Source organism: Triplophysa dalaica, chromosome 6, assembly GCF_015846415.1.
Source record: "Triplophysa dalaica isolate WHDGS20190420 chromosome 6, ASM1584641v1, whole genome shotgun sequence".
Taxonomy (NCBI): domain Eukaryota; kingdom Metazoa; phylum Chordata; class Actinopteri; order Cypriniformes; family Nemacheilidae; genus Triplophysa; species Triplophysa dalaica.
In genome coordinates this window covers 13,760,548-13,781,823 of record NC_079547.1, presented here as the reverse complement: position 1 = coordinate 13,781,823, position 21,276 = coordinate 13,760,548, and the positions used below count along the sequence as shown (strand labels likewise).

General features: G+C 36.7%; 2 protein-coding genes across 6 annotated transcripts in view; one reads left to right on the top strand and one right to left on the bottom strand.

The window, feature by feature from the left end:
- Nucleotides 1-26: 26 nt before the first annotated feature.
- Nucleotides 27-3,130, bottom strand: sumf1 (sulfatase modifying factor 1). The gene is made up of 9 exons (XM_056751570.1): nucleotides 2,793-3,130; nucleotides 2,550-2,723; nucleotides 2,398-2,472; nucleotides 1,631-1,713; nucleotides 1,191-1,313; nucleotides 996-1,110; nucleotides 609-722; nucleotides 437-496; nucleotides 27-338 (listed from the first exon to the last, which is right to left on the bottom strand). The coding sequence occupies exons 1-9, from the start codon at nucleotides 3,111-3,113 to the stop codon at nucleotides 237-239; spliced, it is 1,167 nt and encodes a 388-aa protein (XP_056607548.1). The 5' UTR covers nucleotides 3,114-3,130; the 3' UTR covers nucleotides 27-236.
- A 1,867-nt stretch (nucleotides 3,131-4,997) lies between these two features.
- itpr1a (inositol 1,4,5-trisphosphate receptor, type 1a) overlaps nucleotides 4,998-21,276 on the top strand; it is a 39,747-nt gene continuing 23,468 nt past the window's right edge. For 2 of the 5 annotated variants that reach the window (XM_056750968.1, XM_056750966.1), the window contains exons 1-26: nucleotides 4,999-5,241; nucleotides 6,336-6,444; nucleotides 7,061-7,131; nucleotides 9,773-9,888; nucleotides 10,397-10,483; nucleotides 10,620-10,778; nucleotides 11,213-11,311; nucleotides 12,592-12,675; nucleotides 12,951-13,097; nucleotides 13,232-13,327; nucleotides 13,480-13,524; nucleotides 13,887-14,047; nucleotides 14,325-14,424; nucleotides 14,502-14,662; nucleotides 16,096-16,237; nucleotides 16,330-16,488; nucleotides 16,657-16,829; nucleotides 17,659-17,778; nucleotides 17,977-18,171; nucleotides 18,426-18,677; nucleotides 18,762-18,903; nucleotides 19,680-19,827; nucleotides 19,910-20,100; nucleotides 20,237-20,363; nucleotides 20,441-20,495; nucleotides 20,574-20,739. In XM_056750968.1, the coding sequence (XP_056606946.1) occupies nucleotides 6,353-6,444; nucleotides 7,061-7,131; nucleotides 9,773-9,888; nucleotides 10,397-10,483; nucleotides 10,620-10,778; nucleotides 11,213-11,311; nucleotides 12,592-12,675; nucleotides 12,951-13,097; nucleotides 13,232-13,327; nucleotides 13,480-13,524; nucleotides 13,887-14,047; nucleotides 14,325-14,424; nucleotides 14,502-14,662; nucleotides 16,096-16,237; nucleotides 16,330-16,488; nucleotides 16,657-16,829; nucleotides 17,659-17,778; nucleotides 17,977-18,171; nucleotides 18,426-18,677; nucleotides 18,762-18,903; nucleotides 19,680-19,827; nucleotides 19,910-20,100; nucleotides 20,237-20,363; nucleotides 20,441-20,495; nucleotides 20,574-20,739 (3,288 nt within the window). In that variant the 5' untranslated portion in view covers nucleotides 4,999-5,241; nucleotides 6,336-6,352. Of the gene's footprint in view, nucleotides 5,242-6,335; nucleotides 6,445-7,060; nucleotides 7,132-9,772; nucleotides 9,889-10,396; nucleotides 10,484-10,619; nucleotides 10,779-11,212; nucleotides 11,312-12,591; nucleotides 12,676-12,950; nucleotides 13,098-13,231; nucleotides 13,328-13,479; nucleotides 13,525-13,886; nucleotides 14,048-14,324; nucleotides 14,425-14,501; nucleotides 14,663-16,095; nucleotides 16,238-16,329; nucleotides 16,489-16,656; nucleotides 16,830-17,658; nucleotides 17,779-17,976; nucleotides 18,172-18,425; nucleotides 18,678-18,761; nucleotides 18,904-19,679; nucleotides 19,828-19,909; nucleotides 20,101-20,236; nucleotides 20,364-20,440; nucleotides 20,496-20,573; nucleotides 20,740-21,276 lie in introns of all 5 variants that reach the window. The other 3 variants (XM_056750965.1, XM_056750967.1, XM_056750969.1) reach the window with 3 other exon arrangements.

Here is a 21,276-nt window from a genome sequence, read left to right as displayed (position 1 = left end):
CACCTTGTTAAGCAATGACTTCAAGATCACAATGAAGAGTTTTTATTCACAAATATTAAACAGTAGGTTAAAAAACGAAATTAAATGTCGATACAATATAACATAGAACCAATAAAACAACAAAATGAATAACAAAACTCTTTTTTTTTTTACAAAACATACATTTTCTACTATTAGAAGAGTGTAATAGCATTCCAAAGTACCTTCTCAATGTTTGACAATGAAAAATTTGAAAGTTATGGATCAGGGTCCCAGACACAGCGGAAGCCCAGGTTAGAGGCAGAGCTGTCAGGTGTGTTCTGACTTCGGGCTGCACACCTGTATCTGTAGCAGTACGACTAAAAAAAAGATACAATTCATTATTATACTTTGGAATCATATGTGTGCTTGGTTAAAAGTGTGCAGACCAACTTTCCTTTGTTTCCTATGTTATTACCTTGTGGCACATATAAGACCCTCCTTTCTTGACTCTGTCTGTTCCCGATTCTGGTCCTTTCTGTAGGTTAAATTAGGAAATGTTAAATAAAGGCCAAACCATGAGAAAATCTTTACTTGCCTTATATAAAAGAAAGTAAATATTTATGCTCATAGACCCTAGCGAGGCTTACAGGGTTGTTCTTTTCTTCTGTATTGTGATGGATATTCCACCAGTCTGCTGTCCACTCCCACGCATTCCCCACCATGTCATACAGACCAAAGCCATTGGCAGGAAATGACATCACCTGCCCAAAAAACAAAACAATATTTTATACACTGAATTAAAAATACAATCTGCTTTAAAAATGAAAAAAAATACAGTTATGGTGGGGTTAAACAATCCACGATCGGTTCTATTTTAAATTTTCTATTGCTATATCATTAGCATATCTAAAATGAACATGCATTTCAATGTTCATATTCAAAACTCAAATTGTCAATGACATGGTCTGGGTCCACATTTTACTTTTCAGTCTTATTTGTTCTCCTTCGATTTTTTTATTCTAGTTTTCAGTTACCGGTGATGTGTTAGCATAGCCATCCTCTGCTGTGTTGTGAGTAGGAAAATCTCCCTGCCACAAGTTAGCATAGTGCTGTCCTCTGGGCATTAAATTATTGCCCCACGGGTAGAGCCTGGGAAGAAATACAGAGATAATACAATATAACAATATAAAAATAAAGGCAAAATATGAACTTAATTTCAAAGCACACACCTATCCTCCAGTCCTCCTCTACAAGCAAACTCCCACTCGGCTTCAGTGGGGAGTCTCCGCTCGGCCCACCGACAGTAGGACTGAGCGTCAGCCCATGACGCATGCAGCACAGGGTGATTCATTCTAATTACAAAGACATGATTTTATTTAATAATATGACATGCAGTGTGCTACATCAGTTTTGTGACTAATGTGGACACAAGAGTCATCTGATTGTATCGGAGCTGTATTGCATTCATTCAGTGCATTGCATTTAAAACAGAAAGTTAACTAGCATTCAATACAGTGACTTCTGTTCATCTAAATATGGGTGTTTGCCAAACCAAAGGCTTGGAGATAAGGCAAAGGGCAAAAAAAAACATGTAGTGGCAGGTTTGAATTTCCCAACCTGATAACAGCTCCAATCAACATTTCACACATTGTGGTACACTTATTTGTACCTGTGCTTTGTGGTTGAATCTGGCCCTTCTGGATGGCTCCAGTCTGCACCTTTAACTGGTGACCACCAAGGAGCAGCAGCTACCTAATGACAATGAATATACATTAACATTGTGCTAAAGTGCAAATTACAAACTATAGACCTCTCTCCTAAAACACAGTGCAGTCCATGAATGCAGAAACACACAGGCTTTTTTTGTTGTACTATATTTGTTTTCTAATCTGATCTCAATGTTCCACTCTTTCCAGGACACTCTGTTCTTTTCAGCCCTACACAACACAATTTGTATTTGTTGGTATACATTTTTACACTGAATTACTATTTGGTACAGAGACAAATAATAAGGACACAAACATTTTTGACTATCAAGATTTTTAGCTGATATTTGAAATAATTTAATGTAACTTTTGATTAAAGTATGCATTTTTATAAGTATGAATCAACTTTAGATTTTTTCTATACTTTCATTCTATTCCTATAATAGTCAGTAAAATGTAGTGTGACAATAGACATTTTGTAATCTATTGATTAAAATCAAAAATTTTAAAATCTATTCTACATGTATAATCATAGTAACATGAAGATTGTTTAAAATGTGTGGTGATCGATTGACACATCATGTCGATTACCAATTACTTCATCACTAAAAAAGGAAGAAAGTAAGAAAAAAGTAAATGGTTTATGGACACTATAAGGTGTCGTGAACAGCACACTTTGGTTAATCATTTTAATAAAAGCATAACATGGACATTCAAAAGTGTCTCTTACCGTATGTGACAGGGTGCTCTTCACCTTCTCACTCAGTAATCCCTCAAAAACAAAGGAGTCACCAAAACGTTCGGCCTACAGATACAAACAGTAAGTCTGAATGTGTTCATTATTTAGACCTTTTATATGTCCCTGTGGTGGTTATTACGAACCTCTGTGATGTAGCCTGTCTGTTTAGTGAAGTCTTGGAACTGCTGGTTTGTAACCTCATGTTCCTCTATGTAAAAGGGGTCCACCCACACTCTCCTCTGAGGTCCCTCTCCATCCTGTGGTATTCCTGGATCATCAGTACCCATCATAAACCAACCTCCCTGCAGGTGCACCAACTACACACGGAATAAAATTTGATTAGTCATAAACTTTATTCAGAGTCATGAACTTGACACTTGACTTACCTTGCTGCGGACATCATGTTCTGATGCGTGGGGTGTTTCGTTTGCTTTTTCGGAGTATACATTTGCGCTATTGTGATGTTTTAGGTTGTTTTCGTCACTTATGTCAACAGCCCCATCCCTTTTCAGTCCCTGACAGCCACAGCCTTTACCCTGTGACTCCGAGGACGGCGTACACTGTTCCAACAAAAGCTCACCTATATCACAACATGCTGCAAAAATGCATAGAAACAAAACTCCAGAACTGTTTAATAATACTGATGGCATAGCCAATACTAACTCTGCTTGCAACCCGATCCGTCCCGGAAACACGATTTTTCGCATGCGCGCAAGTGCGTCTACTTCCGGCCGAAACAATTTACGGCACATAATAAAAATGTAGTTTGACAAAACTTGTTCCATCCGGAAATATTTTTTTATAAACTCTTTATTGAAAATTGTACTTAACATCAATAGATATTAAACAAATTACAATTTGTAATGGTTTGGAGAAATGTACTGAACGAGGGACAGGCTACACTACCCTTTTAAGAGCGGAAATAGTATTTTTTTTATTTTATTTTATTTTATTTTTTAATACCAATGAAAATAGGTAATTCAATTAATACCAATGAAAATAAATTTATAAAATCTTTTTTATATATAGAACATGTAGAATTTGTTGTTACTTATTCCGTGGAGAGCTGACAGAGCCTGTATTTTTGCGGATGCACGGGGACGATCAAAAAAAAGTTCTCTGAAAGGTCCTGAGGGATCATTTTTCCAAGGCGAATGATGACTTTTTGTTGGTAATTCAGTATCAAGAAGAATAGGCATACTGATTAAGGAATTTTTTCTGGGCATACTGTTTTGAACAAGGCCTAAAGGTCCATGCCATTCTGATCAATCAGGAATTTAAGTATGTGAATAAATGAGTGAGTGAGTGACTAAGGGAGGCAGGGATGGAGGGACGTAGTGAGTGAATGACTAAAGAAGAGAAGGAGCAAATGTATAAAATAAATAAATTGAATGAATTCAGAAAATTCTGTGTGTTTCTTAAATACATACATTTGTTAAAGTACACTAAAATATGTACAGCATAACTTAAAAATAAAACACACACTTTACTACATGGTGTCTAACAAATGTTAAGTATTAAGTTAGATTTTTCAGTTATTCAATTGGGGTAACAATTTGTGCCACATATGAACCGTGACATATTTTGCCAAAAAAGAGAATCACTAATAAAAACTATTATAAATTAGTTTTTGTATATATAAAAGACATTTTTTAAAAAGACAAATTATTTCTCACTCCTGACAAATATAATATAATATATTTTCATGGGTATTAAAAAATAAAAAACTAACAAAATTAATAAAAAAAATACTATTTTCCGCTCTTAAAAGGGTAGTGTAGCCTATCCCTCGTTCAGTACATTTCTCCAAACCATAACAAATCGTAATTTGTTAAATGTCTTTTGATGTAATGTGCAATTTTCAATAAAGAGTTATTAAAAAATTATAACTGCCGTAAATTGTTTCGGCCGGAAGTAAACGCGCATTCGCGGAACAAATCGTTTTTCCGGGACGCATCGGGTAGCGACACTGCTCATTGTGCACCACACTACCTAATACGATGAAGTCATGTGATCAGTCAGCTGACACGTAACCTATGAAACTTCAGCGTTCAGTTCAACGAGTGTTGTTTGATATTTTCTAACGGGTTCTTTATGGTGTTCTGTGTTTGTTGGCTGTATGAAGACATGTTAATGCCTGGACATGTTAAATTCATGGGAACACCATGTGTAAATGTCACTAATAGGATATTTTAGCGGTAGCAAATAGTGTATTACGTATTTATAAATAAACTGGAAAGTGTGCCCAAGGATTTTAAACAGCCGTTAGTTTCCATTATAGTGTAACTGCGGTATCTACCAGCAGGGGGCAACTAACCAGATTGTCAAGAATCATAATTTGTAGCATCTTACTAGTGGTGGGTTTATTAGTTTTCTTTAGTAAACCTTTAAGAACACCTTAGCTGCGCCAACAGCAAGACTATCAGGCCATACAAGTATTTCTAAAGACTTTGTCAAAACAAATATTCAGTAAAACAAAATACAAGCACTGTTAAACGGTCAAATAATAAATACACCATAACGTTATCAGAAAAAAAACGATTTGATGTCTGGTTTAAAAGGCAATATTCTAGTCAAATGCAGCCCGTATTCTGGGTCTTGTAGTTCTTGACCGCAGCAGAATGGAGTTGTGTTGCACCCTTAAAACACAATTTCCCATAAGCCCTTCGTAGCCTTCTCTTTTACGGAGTCATTCGGCAAGCCGAAAAGAGACGAACATAGGGGCGATGGACCGCTTCTGGACTCTATGAGGAGTCGAATCATAACTTTCTCATACAGAAGACGCAAAACGTGAAGATACAGCGGGCAATTTTGCTCCAACTACATTCGGGAGAGGTGAGATCTACACCCGTATAAATGGACCACTAGGACTTTTTAACTTCTGTATTGTTAAATATTTATATTATCTTCGGGAGAGCATCGTGCGTGCGCTCTATATCCAGAACCCGCCCCTGTAAGAAAAACTGCTATCAGAAATGTAACGTTAGATATCGTAAAATAAAAAATGCCACAACCTAACGAAAGAAACATTATGACAACCGTCTTGATGTATTGTTTATACTATTTAACGCGATTAAATATTGCCTTTTAACGCGATTTTTCAAAATGATAATCTTAAGTAAAGAACGGGTCCGTTAGTTTTAGCGCATTTATAGCGCACACTTAATAAAGTTTTGCTGCTTTGATTTTATTTATTTAATCACGCTTGCGTCATGTCTGTCTCGACGCTTTCTCCCATCTTTTGTTAGTTTCTGTTTTTCGAGAAACTTTTCAGTTCAGTTTTCTTTTCGACTGACCGCATTACTACAGAAAACGACGATGATGCACCAACAGCGCAACACATTTCTTATGCCATTAGTTTTTCTCAGGACAATTTAGTTCGTGCTATCTTGTAAAACAGAAGGTTTGTATTCTTTAAATGTGCAGGTAGTTTGGTAGATAAATATTAACATGCAAATCCCTCCTCCGCACTGCCCTCTATTTCTCTCCCTCTCGGCATACTTACGGTTAGGCTGGCTAATCATTTGTTAATCAAATCTAGTTAACAGGAAGAATCTGTGGTGGTGGTGATGACGAGACCGTAAAAAGTGTTGAGCGGATTATATGGAACTGTTACTAAGAGACACGTTTACTTCTGTTCTTTTGCACAGTATTTTTTCTACAGTACTTTGAAGGGTCTACTCTTTGGTTTTTAATAATCAGTTCTGTTTATTACATTTCATTACTGTAAAATATATCATTTCATATTGCATATTTATAATTAAAATAAATTAGATTTTTATTTTAATCCACTTTTGGTCATCTCCAGACATGTTATGTTTGAGACTAAAAAAGGCTAACTTTTACAGTTTTACATTTAAGAAATACCTTTTATTGTGCTAAATGATAAACCTGCTCCCAGATCCTTATCTGACCTCTGACGTCTGCAGGTGGTGGAGTGGTTGCCATGGTGGATAAAATGTCAAGTTTCCTTCACATTGGGGACGTGTGCTCCCTTTACGCAGAAGGCTCTACCAGTGGCTTCATAAGCACACTGGGGTGAGTTTTTATCGACACCGCCGGTTATAAACTTTTAAAATCACATGTTGAAATGTTTCCCAGTTTCATTAAATGCGGTTTTATGGCTATTATGTGTAGCAAAGCTGACACTAGAATGCATGGGGCCGGCGACAACATTTTAATGGTGACTTGCAGCAAAGGTTTATGCATTAGTTAAGGAGTAATTGTTACAGCTAATAAATATTTAAGAAGGTTGGCTTATTTCTTAGATCAAAGGTCTAAAGCTTTTATGAATGACTAAGAACATTCATATGTTACCTTGTTCTGTTTTCTGCTGACTAACCTTTTAAAAAGTTTCATGATGCTGAATCATTATCTTTGATGTGTAGATACGAGTTTAATCCTTCTACCCAGCTGTCAGCAGTTTAACCCGTTGTATGTGTGTGTGTATGTGTGTGTCTATGTGTATGTGTATGTGGCTGACTGGTCGTGGAATTTAGATTATGTCCAGTTAGTTGCTGCTAGGGGCAAAAAAAGGCTAAATTTGGATGCACACATACAAATGCACAAATGATGCACTCAAAGACACACACAAAGCTAAAGTACACGTATGCATGCAGGCAGGCAAAGTTATACTCTTGTTTGTTTCAATCAGGTTGGTTGATGACCGATGTGTCGTCCAGCCAGACACAGGGGACCTGAACAACCCACCCAAGAAATTCAGGGGTGAGAATTCTGTCTTTGTGTGTCTTACGGTGGTTTATTTTTAGTTAAAACAGGAAGTATAGTGACTTATGCAATACTTTCGAAGCCAAAGGTCATATAGTATGTACCCTGGAGAAAAGTTGTGTAATTTCCATGGCAGTCACTTCATTTATCAACTCATTTCTCAAGCATAAAATGTATTTATTTTCAAAGCTGGATGCTCTTGCTATCGAACAAATATTTGAAAGGTCTGATCTCATTTCTGTTGAGGTGCTGGAAATTGTAACCAGTACAGATCCACTTGGGAGACTTGATAAAGATCACACTTCAAACATAAGGTTGTGTGCGGTTGAGGTTAACTGGCCCCCAAACACCCAACATCACTCAGAATGCATCTGCCGGTGACAGAATTTATGTCAAGTGTAGTAGTGTGCATGTCCGTTATGTATGTGAGTGTTTTCATACATCAAGCGCAGCTTTCGTCACTATATTACTTGTCTTAGGCACTGAAATGAAATTCTCCTATTTACTCACACTCATGTTATTGTGCTGTTAAAAAAATATTTGTCCTACAAACTGCAAACAAATTTAGTTGATCTCCAAATATGACAACAATGAGAACACAAAAATATAAATGTAGCATTAAAGGTCCAGTCAGTGAAATCTAGCGGCAATGTTGCGAATTCCAACCAACCGTTCACTCCACCCCTCTCTAAAACACAATGACGGCTGACAGAACATGGCGAATTACATGCGAAGGGACCCGCTGTGTATGTAGATAGAAAAAGGTAATAAAAGCATAACGCTTCACTGTGTAAGCTCTTTATACACCTCGGAAGGCAAAGCTTTGTTTATTATATTGCATTCTACCTTCTACTGTAGCCACATGTCAAAATGTGTCATGTGAGGTTTGACACATTGTTGACACCAAACAGGGTTGATTCTTTGATATATGTAACATGTAGTATATAGATTCCTTTTGTTATTCTCTAATGATGCTCTTTTCAAAGATTGACAAAGATTGACTTTCATTGTTGGAAAAAATCAACATAAACATTTAGCAAAATAAAAATCTCCTTTGGAATAATATTATTGTATTCCCAGGACGAAAGTCATATGGGTTTGGAGCGACATTGATGTGATTAATTTGGTACTAAATATATCCTTAAATAAATGTATTTCTGATTGTGTCTATCAGGTGCATTCATTACTGCAATTTGATTCTGCTATAAATAAATTCTGTCTAGTGTGTTTGTGTGAGTGATAAATAGAAGGAGAGAAAGAGAGATAATTGTCTGATGTTCAGTGGGCCCACTAGAGAGGAATGCATGCTATTTCCCTCAAATATAAACAAACTCCAAAACAAAATCGGTGCATGTGATTGTCTGTTTTCTTTTTCTATTATTATTATCTATAAATATATCTATAAAAATTGCATGTGTGTATCATCTGGGAAACATGGATATTTTTTTTATAAAGGTTTCCAAATATTGCTAATCATTTCTGCATAAAATGCGCATTAAAAAGACAAATATTTTTATTAGCTGTGCAAGCATCAATGACACAGTTGCTATTTTGAGCTTGTCAGATCATCTAGAAAAGAGTGTATGGACAAAAGAATTCCATGGGTTTAAGGAGTAACCCGTGAATGACGATAAACCAGGCTCTTTTGACTTGAGCCAGTGAGCAACCACCTCGTCGTCCTAACAACTATCCAGAACACCTTAGCCAACGAATGCAACAGGCAAACTTTGACCTCAGAAATGTAAAACTCAAGATTCTTTCTAATCAGAAAAAACACTGTCCCTCCTTAAATTTCTGCCCCTCCGATGCATCGTGATCTAGCCATCCGGTGATCAAATGACAAACCTGTTTATGTGTGTATGTGTGTCCTACATTCCTCCATTGACCCCAAAAGCTTTTTGGTGTTTTATCAGCTCAATCTCCAGAAAGTAGAAACAGAGAACAGACTCACCCACCCACCCTCTCTCTATCTCTCTCTCTCTCTCTCTCTCTCTCTCTCTGACTCCCCCTCTCTCCTTATTTGGTCAGACTGGAGTGCATTTTTACTTTTCTCTCTCTGGCTCTTTTCTGATCAGTTTTGTAGAGTCTGTATGTGTATGTGATATGTTGTCTATAATTTTGGGTGCCTTTTAAGTCATAAATCAAAGTTTGTTTTTAGGATCTGATATGAGATAATCTTTTGTACATGTACACAAACCACACAAGTTTTAAAATTCTGCATTTGTAGTTTTTTTTTTTTGTGTTTAGAGTCGATTTTCAGGGGTCAGTTCTACATTTAAGATGGCAAGTTTGTTTATTGATGAAAAACTACCGCTTTTCTACTTTACCAATTTTTCTACTTCTACCCAAATTATGTTGGCCCATGTGGCACTAACATCCGCAAGAGGTCATGGGTCCATTGATACAAACCCTGCATATTTCTAACCCTGCCACACACAAGTTTACTTACTCATTTCCATACTGATTTTCCTGCAATAAATGATCATCTTCTCATCCTCATCATCAAAGTAGGTCTTGAGTAGGTCTAAAACACTATTTGTTTTTTTACGCCTGCAAGAGTATAATTAGAGATACTTATGTGCTGCTTATTTGTGCTTGGTTGAAATGTATGTTTCTCCCTCCATTTCTCCCTCTCTAGACTGTCTGTTCAGACTCTGTCCCATGAACAGATACTCAGCACAGAAACAGTTCTGGAAAGCTGCCAAACCTGGTGGAACCAGCACCACAGAAACAGTTCTGCTCAACAAACTCCATGTGAGTAAGGTTTATGTGTGTGTGTGTGTGGATGACAACATAAAATCTGGTTGAAGCCAGGAGTTGACAGTCAGGCTGGACACAAACAAATGCCTTATATATACACAAAATAAAGAAGAATTACCGATGAATCAAAGACAGAAAGATGTGCTCGTAATTCAGTAGACTCTGCTGAATGCTCTGCGGATCTGGACCATAATATGTGTCATGGAGGAGGACACCATTTTAAATTTACTCCACAGCTGCAAATAACGCTTTTGATAGTTCAAAGTTTCAAGAGAGCTCTGGACATTCTGGAGACTAAAAATGGTCACACCAATTCATGATGAAGATTTTACCATTGGATTATTACTGTAAAAGTGAACTGATAAACTTTTATCATGAATGTTAAATTGTTCTTTTAGGGAAGCACCCCATTTAGACCAAACATGTTGTTGAGACAAAATACTTTTTCCACACTATATTTTTTGTTATTTCTTATATTTATTTCGCTTATTGTTTTTTTTAGCATGCTGCTGATTTAGAGAAGAAACAAAATGAATCCGAGAACAAAAAGCTTTTAGGCACAGTTATTCAGTATGGCAATGTCATCCAGGTAAAACTCTCGCAAACATATACACATTAGGAATTATTTCTGTCTATTGATAATCAGTTATATACACTTCAAAGTTGAATGTTTAGCATACTTACGTAAATGGAATTAAAATTGTGTATGTGGTTGATCTCTGCAGCTCCTCCATCTTAAGAGTAATAAGTATCTAACAGTGAATAAGCGTTTGCCGGCTCTCCTTGAGAAGAATGCCATGCGTGTGACTCTGGATGCTGCTGGAAACGAAGGCTCCTGGTTCTACATCCAGCCCTTCTACAAGCTCCGCTCCATAGGAGACAATGTGAGTACATCTGACACCGGCAGAATAGATAGATACAGTAGTTTGATACAGTTCCTCCTTGCAGCTTCTGATTCCAGGTGTGAATGTAAACAGATAATGCAAGATAATGTGAGTTTATACTGTTTTGCTAAAGAACTATTGAGTCTATTCGTCATCGTATTTTTGAGTACCTATTTCTGCAAATGTATGCTTTGGTATGACCGGTAATATGACCCAAAGTAATGACCACTATCATATTGGCAAGTGAAACATAACATTTTTTAGAACACTGTGCTCTATATGGAGACAGGATTTGCCAGGCTGTCTTCATGAAGCCAGTAGGGTAGAGTTTTTTCTGTGTCATAAGAAGTCTTGCAGCTTACAGTCTTGTTTCCTTAAGTTTTATTTATGGCCTATACGTCTAACCAGGAGGTGCAATGTCTGGTGTGTTTTAGGTGGTCATTGGAGATAAGGTTGTGTTAAACCCTGTCAATGCTGGACAACCACTTCATGCCAGTAGCCATCAGCTTGTAGACAATCCAGGATGCAATGAGGTTAGAAGACTACACACACGTCATTTTTTTGGAAAATGGCCCATCCCATTTAGATCTATTTTTATGACTTATTACTGATGATGCTGATGATATATGTAAATATTCAAATTCCAAATAATATCAATCAAACTGCAGTTGGTTTGTTTTGATTTGAGCCATAATAACTAAAAAAATAAAGCTAACACAATAACACACAATGAAAACATGATAACATAATAATAAACATGATTTTAGAATTTTTAAACTGAGTTATCTCATTATGTAGCCAAACTCTTCATATATAAGTTTGTTTATTCATGTACATTTAATATTATTTTTGCATTCCAAGTTTATTAATCCTATAATGTGTGATTAGCACACACACTGCCACTACTCAAGTTACTCATGTGTGAATTAATAACATATAATTTAGTAAAGCAACAGTGTCTGAGGCTACACTGAAAATCTGAGATTAATATAACTCTTGAATAAGGATGGAAAAAGAATCATGTAAAATGAAGAAATAAATTGTAAAATATTCTTGACTATTTAAAGAAAACGGGGGACAAATCGAATGCGGTCTGGAAATTGATTTAAAATAATCATTTCCAAGGCATTGGGAATTGAGAGTGGGTTCCAGATGGTATGGGTTAGGGCAGGATCAGGGGTTTTAGATTTTTTTTCCCCAGTACTCTTATATACACAAATATTCACTATTTGAGAGGACATACATTTTTGTGGTGTATGAATTCAAAGTGTAAATTATTGAGTGTTCTCATTCAATCCCATGATGCATCGCAATAATGAGTGTTCAATGCTCTCTCACGGCTAACTGCCGTCCATCATAAGGTTGCCAATTAAATTCCACATCTCTGCAGATGACACTTTTTGCTCATTTGTTTTTATTTGCTTCTTCACAAGGACTGTATTATTAAACTAATGTAGAGGATATTGAATGAATGAGTGTATAGGGGGCGATATTGGAAGCAGCCATTGTAAAAAAAAAGTATTTTTTCTTGAATTTGACTTTGTCAATTACAGAACCAGGAATTACGGGATCAAACGGCCGCTACCAAGTGCCAAATCATTTTTTTCAGATGACACAAATTGTTATAATAAATATTATAATTGTTATTATAACCATTATATGAAATGATAAAATAAATAAAGTTTCACTTTTGAAATTATTAGAGATGTTACCTCATGTACCTCACTTTAATGACTTGTTTTCTGTTCTGGCTTGCTTGTTATGATACTTTCATCCTCTCTCTCTCTTTCCATCTCTGCCTGTATTTTAACAGGTAAATTCAGTGAACTGCACCACCAGTTGGAAAATAGTTCTCTTCATGAAATGGAGTGACAACCAGGAGGTTGTCTTGAAAGGTGTAAGTTTTGCACATGATACACAACAAGAAATGTCTAATCTTTGTAGTGACTGTTCCCATCCCGGTCTGTTATCTTTGGTTAAAGGCATTTCTGTTTTTTATACATGCATAATTACAATGTTTTACAGTAGTGTCATTTCCACGGGTCCCTGATCAGACAATGTTTCATAGGGCCTTTCACAAAGGATGCAGTCTTGTGTTCAAAAACAGCTGAACCAGTTGACCATTCTGACCCATCCCTACCCTAAACCAGACAACTGTATGTTTGTCAACAGGGTGACGTGGTGAGGCTGTTTCATGCCGAGCAGGAGAAATTTCTAACATGCGATGAACACAGAAAAAAACAGTATGTCTTCCTGCGCACAACCGGGCGGCAGTCCGCCACCTCTGCCACAAGCAGCAAAGCACTCTGGGAGGTGGAGGTGAGTTCAGGACTGCTGTTTTATAATTTTGTGAAGTATACCAGCTGTTTGTTTGTTATGGAAAGAGAGGTTGATCATTTAAACATGTGATTTATCGCTTTGGGAAATTCAGCAGATGTTTGTGGGTATTTCAGGTTGTTCAGCATGATCCCTGCAGAGGGGGGGCAGGCTACTGGAACAGCCTCTTCAGGTTCAAGCACCTGGCGACCGGCCATTACCTTGCTGCAGAGGTTAGACTCACATGCCGCCCCAAACTGACTTCATGCACTGACATAAAGACACGCACATTAATGAAACAGTTATATTCATAGAGCGTGATGTTAGCAACCTCGGAGAACATGATTTGTGACGTTTACCACATTTTCTTACTTATTGTGATCAGGTAAATCCAGACTATGAGGAAGAATGCCTGGAGTCCCGTTCCTCTGTGAGTGTGGGCTTGAAAGTGTGTTAGGGCTGCACAATAAATGATAACAAGATTTAAAACTAGTTATGAAAATAATCCTACAACTGTACTCAGTTTAGTTTTTATGTACAGCATGCTTTCTAAACAGCCAAAGCATGCTTTAAAAAAGTGTGATTTGGATCCAGAGTGATATGGATGTTGTCATAATTGTGTAGCCTTAGTGCGTGTCTGTGTTTTTCCTCTATCATCTCAACACCTTCACCTGTTCTCCTTTGATCACACATTAGTTAAGCCCAAACATGATATTATTTCATTTTGAATGAGAGAGCCAAGCAATATGTGATGTCATCTATTGATCTATTGTTTCTCTTGTGTCCTCACAGCTGGACTCCGAGCAGGAAGTGATGCGGGCACGGGCACGTGCACGTAACCCGCAGGATAAGGTCATGTACACATTGGTGTCTGTTCCTGATGGCAATGACATCTCATCCATCTTTGAGCTCGACCCCACCACATTGCGAGGGGGAGACTCACTTGTGCCGAGGTACAGCAAGAGGAATAGTTCCCCCAAAAAGGAGAATGATGTCGTAATTTACACATTTACATGTTTAAAACATTTACAATGTTTTAAACTTACATTTCTTAGTTAATTTGCATACAATAGAAGATATTAAAAAAATTGGTTCAATTCATTACCATAGTAGTTTTCTTTCCTACTGTTGTAGCCAATAGTGCCCCAGAACAACGAAATGTATACAGTTTTGGAACAACTTGAGGAGATCTTTTAAATAACTTGTATTAAGCATGTTATATTTCTTCAGAAACTCATACGTGAGGCTCAGACATCTCTGCACCAATACATGGGTCCACAGCACTAACCAGCCAATAGATAAAGACGAAGAGAAGCCAGTCATGCTAAGAGTGAGTTTTGGTCTTAGTGTGACTGTGATTGTTTGGAGGTTAAAGAACTAACGGAAGCTTGTCAATGTGTGTCTCAGATAGGAACTTCTCCTTTGAAAGAAGATAAAGAGGCCTTTGCTATAGTGCCAGTTTCTCCAGCAGAGGTCAGAGATCTGGATTTTGCCAATGATGCCAGTAAAGTGTTGGCTTCCATTGCAGCTAAACTTGAGAAGGGGACCATCACCCAGAATGAGAGGAGGTAGTTTATCCACCTGTCCACCTATTATTCTTTTTTTTCTTTTTTACATCCACTTTCTTTGCATCTATCTTTTTTCATGTATACACATCCACAAACACACTGGGCCTCATTTATGAAACGAGCACACGACCGAAAACTGGCCGTACTGTCGTTGCCACGCAAAACTTGGCATTTATCAATATGGACATGAGCGCTTGCTACGATCAAATCTCACAACAGGTCTCAGTTTGTGTACGGAAGTTTTTTTTTTATTTTCATTACATTAATAAAGTATTTTATTATTATTTATTATTTTAATTTAATTATATTATCTTTTAATTGTTTGAAATTACAAGGTGAACGGGTGCTTTATAAAATGATTATGAGCTTGTAAGATAATTTACCACAATTAAAACGCACAATTAAAAGTAAAACATTTAAAATCCTACAATAATGAATTATAATGGGTAGGTTTACCTAATTGCAAGATGGTAGCTCTTTGTTTGACAAATATGCATTTTAATGAAAACAGAAAACACACATGCTTTGATGTTTTTTTATTTGTGCGATCGGTGATGTTCGATGGGGTGAAAGACGCGCACTGGTCACAGGTTGAGGTTGCCTGGCTTTGTGTGGCAGGTTCCAGGCCGGTTTGTTCGGGCTGAAGAACGCTGGTCCTGCCTCTGACAGAACTGAAAAGACAAAATAAATGAAAATAACATAAAACTGTCTGTGCTTGATTTAAGCAGCCTGAAATGCAAGGTTAGCATCATTAAAATTTTAACCTTTATCCTTAGAAACATGCATCTTTCTCCTCTTCCACAAACCATTTTCTCTTCACCCAAATGAAGGGATCTGTTTTAAAGCATTTACTTATAAAAAAATAAGTAATTTATACCTACATTCGTTTTTATGATAACACATTAATGTAACTTAAACAAACTTTTTCAATACTAAAGTCAAGTGTAAAAATAATAGTGTAACACTAATATAAAAAAATATTTGCGACTTACAACTTAAAACTTACAAAACATAAATATCCAATAAGAAATACAAACCGCCGCTGGAGTTCGGTTTACTACACCAACGTTGTTGACCACAGTGATCTCTTTCCAAACTGTTTTTTACTTCCTTCGATTCCGCATTTCAAGGTTATACTTTAATTTCAAAATCGGAAAAGTTCCTCCTATTGGCCGTATCACGTTTCTCCATGTCGCAAAATCTAGAGGCGAGGCGTCTACACCCTGAATTTATAAGGGCTTGATATGTTAATTACGACCCGCCACATTTATCAAGGTACGATCATTCGCACGATGAGATTGGCGGCATACATGTCTGATGAATCCCACCTGAACCCTGTCGTATGACGATTTCTGCTCACCGATCTGCGCCTTGTTTCTAAGTTAGATTGATAAATGAGGCCTTCTGTGTTCTCTTCCCTTTTTTAAACAAAGGTCAGTGACGAAGTTGCTGGAGGATCTTGTGTATTTTGTGGTGGACATTCCCAGCAGTGCTCAAGATGTGCTGGAGATCACAGTCAACAAACCCAACAGAGAGCGACAAAAACTTATGAGAGAGCAGAACATACTAAAACAGGTATCTATCATTTCCCCCATTTGACATGAATAAACTCTAGTTTTAAAACTCAATTAAAAAGTTGTTTTTTCTCCATTGTTGTGTTTCCTCAGATATTCAAGCTGTTGCAGGCCCCTTTCACAGATAGTGGCGATGGTCCTATGCTGCGATTGGACGAGCTTGCGGATCAACGCCATGCCCCCTTTCGTCACATCTGTCGCCTTTGCTACCGAGTCCTGCGTCATTCACAGCAGGACTATCGCAAAAATCAGGTTACAAAATCACAATGAGATATATGAATGCAAACTAAATACACAAATGGATGTCAAAATACAGTGATGATGACCCCCATAAGGCTGAATTACGCTGCTTGACTATAAAAATCTGAGATTTCAGAATAGCAGAAAAAAAATAGCATCTTTCTGTGTCTCTTATTATAGGAGTACATAGCAAAGCAGTTCCGCTTTATGCAGAAGCAGATTGGATATGATGTGCTTGCTGAAGACACCATCACAGCCCTGCTGCACAACAACAGAAAGCTACTGGAGAAGCACATCACAGCAGCTGAGATAGACACATTTGTGAGCCTGGTTCGAAAGAACAGAGAGCCAAGGTCTGTGTGTACAGCATATGTGTGCGCTTTATTACAATAGATACCAGAAAAATGTACAGAAAAAGAACATTGAAACATTCATATAAACTTTTAATAAAAGTAAATCTAAAATCTACCCAGCAAAAACTGACATTCGTACTACTCTCTTGACAAGAAACATTTACGTAAGATATTTAGTCTTGTTTTATCAAATAAGGGGAATTTATGTTTAAAACAAGCAAAAGAAATCTGCTAATGGAGTGAGAAAAATAGACTTGAATTAAGTTTGACTTTTTTCCTAAGTACCTAATTTAAGTTTATTTTGTCACGTCATTGGCAGAATTTTTTGCTGGTTTTAAACATAAATTTTCCAGATTCTGATATTTTATTTCATAAAAAAGACTAAATATCTTAGGTCACTTTTCTGGTCAAGAAAATCTTGATTTAAGAATGTTTAGATATTTGTACTATAAAACAATACAAAAAGGCTTTGTAAGAGTGTCATTTTTGCATTGTATCAAAACAGACACAGTACTAATAAACATTAATGGAGTATAGTATTGTGTAAACAACATAAACAAATATTACTTTGCCCAAAATAACTTCTGGGAACCCTCCGCAACGTATCAATAACTGTTAAGTAGTTTTAATGTAATTTAGTGCAATTAATATACAATCAAATAAATAAAGGAAGTTAACTTCAGACCAGGCATTGGCGTCCAATAAAACCTTCTATAGACATTTTCTAGGTTGATCAATAAGACTGCATTCTTACAGTAACTGCATTCAGCATATTTTTGTGTTTTGTTCTTTGAATGATGGACTGGTCACGTTTTCTTTGCTTCTTTAGATTTCTGGACTACTTGTCTGATCTTTGTGTGTCCATGAATAAGTCCATCCCTGTTACTCAAGAGCTCATCTGTAATGCTGTGCTGGATCAAGCCAATGCAGACATCCTCATTGACACCAAGTACACCCCAATTCCCTGTTATTCTTTACACATGTATTGTGTATAACACTAACATTTTAAACACTTGATTCAGAATAAACAGTGTTAAAAAGGTTTTTATTCAGTTATATTATGAACTAGATTTATACCAGAGAATGTGAGATTTCACATGTTATTAGTTCTGTAATCAAAGGAATGGGAACGTGTTTGTTTGTTCAGGCTTGTGCTGTCACGGTTTGAAGTGGCAGGGGCAGTCCTCGGAGAGAACGCTGAAGAAGAGGAGGAAGATGAAGAGGAGGTTTGGTTGTTCTGGAAAGACAGCAGAGGAGAGGTGAAGAGCAAGAGTATTAGAGAACTTGCACAGGATGCCAAAGATGGACTTAAGGAAGACCACGAAGTTATCAATTATTATAGGTACACACACACATAACCACCAAGTTTACACCACCAAGTTTAGGGTGACTGAAATATTTATCAGATATCTTAAAAATCTTTGATATGGAGGCATATGTCTCAATGTTTGAAATAAGTTATATGGAGGAAAATATTATTTTCATTACAAAAATTACTTGTTGCTTTGAATAATGAAAAACATTGCACGAAAGTGTACATATAGAATATAACAAACAAAATATTGATTTAATAAAATACTAATGTTTCTCTTTCAGGTATCAACTCAATTTATTTGCTCGGATGTGTCTGGATCGACAGTATCTGGCCATCAACAAGATTTCAGCACAGCTGGATGTGGACTTAATCCTGCGCTGCATGTCAGATGAGGATTTGCCCTTTGACCTCAGGGCATCTTTTTGTCGCTTGATGTTACACATGCATGTAGACCGTGATCCTCAGGAGCAGGTGACACCTGTGAAATACGCTCGACTGTGGTCTGAAATCCCTTCACAAATTGCCATTGATGAGTAAGTGATTCGCTTCAGTGGCTTCATTAAACTGATTTACAAGTGACATGTTCTTTAGTCGAATGGATTTCTGTATTTCACCAGTTATGATAATGACGGGACGTCACGTGATGAGGTAAAGGAGCGGTTCTCTCAGACGATGGAGTTTGTGGAGAATTACCTACGGGATGTTGTCTGCCAGAGTTTCCCGTTCTTAGACAAAGAGAAAAACAAGCTTACTTTTGAGGTGCGTCAATTTAATCATGTTCTACACTGTGAGCTTTTAAATAGGCATTGTTTGTCACACTGAACAAACATGATCCGAGCTTAAATCCATGTAACACTGCGGGATCTTGTCATTGATGACTTTTTTAAAAATGAGCACACACAAGAAGACTTTTTAATTTGAATTTACAAAGTAAAAGACACACTGTCACAAATTTCCATGAAAATGCCAAAACTTGATCTCAGTGGGCTTTAATCGACTGTTGGCAAACATCTCATACCAATGATCAAAGAATAAAGATTTTAGCCTAGGATCATGAATTCTCAAAATTTGTTTTAGACATCCAGATTATTGCCAGAAATGTGCATCTGGCTTTACACTGCCAACAAAACAATAATTTAATAATGTAGTTTATTAAATATTTTTTCTTTTCTGTGTTTTCTGTAAATTTACATAAGAAACAAAATTGCATATAATATAAAAAAACGTGGAGAATATATCTTATATAATGTAAGCTTATCCTGTTTGGTTATTTTTTTTTACTGGTTTTAATCATAAGTCTTATTCAATGCTGTTTATGCTTAAAACAAAAACAAAACTGTGAAGTGAATAAAATATATAAATATGTTTTAAATAAAAAAATGTAGAATGCAATTTTAAGGAATCAATATAAAAAAAGGTGTTTATTCATTATTTATTTGATATTTATTAAGCATTTTTGGTATTAACACAAAATTCTGAATAATAAAATCATTTTTGCAGTCAATTTATGACACATTTTTCTGTCTATGCTATAGGTGGTAAATCTGGCAAGAAACCTGATTTATTTTGGTTTCTATAACTTCAGTGATCTACTGAGGTTGACAAAAATCCTGCTAGCCATCCTGGATTGTGTCCATATCAGCACTCCATTTCCCATCAAGCTGGACAGAGAACCTGGCAAAGGTCTTACTCCAAGTTCGAAACCAACCCCACCAAATCCTTGTTATCAGATGATCTTCTTCTTAACTTCTTTATGCATCTGTAGGGAGTAATGTGATGAGATCTATCCACGGGGTGGGAGAGCTGATGACTCAGGTGGTGTTGAGGGGCGGAGGGTTTCTTCCGGCTACAAATCACAACCCTCCTGGCAGAGGTGAAGCTAAGAGCCAAACTGAACCTCAGAAACAAGACATACTGGTGATGGACACAAAACTCAAGATCATCGAAATACTGCAGGTGTTAAAACATAGTGTAGTCTATAATTCGTATGCAGTGTATATACAGTATTATAGTATTTTTTAAGTATTTGAGTAGTTCTTGTTCTGTTCTTTGGTATTTTACACTAATATTTGTTCTCTTGTCCTGGATATAGTTTATTTTGAATGTACGCTTGGACTACAGGATCTCCTGTCTGTTGTGCATCTTTAAGACAGAGTTTGATGAGAGCACATCTCAAACAGAGCCATGTATAAACCAAGACTCTCCTGCCAGTGTTCAAGGTAGTGTGAGTGGCTATATACAGTATTTTGGTTAAACTCATGTACAGCGTTGTGTGAATGACACCTGTCTCTGTTAGGGGCGCTGGACTTTGAGCATATCGAGGAGCAGGCAGAGGGGATTTTCGGAGGAAGGTAAGAACATTACGTAGAGTATTGAACGTCTAATGTTGGTGTATGTGGGTACATGTTTACTTGTGTTTGTATATGTAGTGAGGAGAACACTCCGTTAGATCTTGATGATCACGGTGGCCGTACGTTTTTGAGAGTCCTGCTTCACCTCACCATGCACGATTATCCACCGCTGGTGTCACGAGCTCTACATCTCCTGTTCCGACACTTCAGCCAACGCCAGGAGGTCTTACAGGCCTTCAAGCAGGTATTTATACCTTTGTGTATTCTATCATAAGCAAGCACAAACTGCTATACAGTTTTTCAAATAAAAATCATGATGTGTTTATAGACATTTTCAAAGCAACAACATAAATCAACGTACATATTCGCAAATAATAGAGTGCCCATAGATTATTCTGAAAACAGGCAAAAGAAACCGAGAAGAACCGCTACTCTAAACTTGCCTCTCCAATATTTTGATATAGCTCAACCACTATACTTTAGTGTCAATTCTTCAAATGCGACAAAGATACGACACATTCAACAAATTGTATATTTAATACAAAACATACAACAAAAATAGTTTGTTAAATACAATTATTAAACTATAAAATAATAATATAAATTAATATTTAAATGGAATGAAATGAAATTAAATATAAATAGTTGTCAGACACTACACAGACCGATAAACAAACACAGACCGGAAGTTAAATGCAGGCCACACACACGCATCCAATGAAACCATCTAGTACATGATGAAAGTATGTGAGAAGTATACAGTGTATAAACAGTATAACTA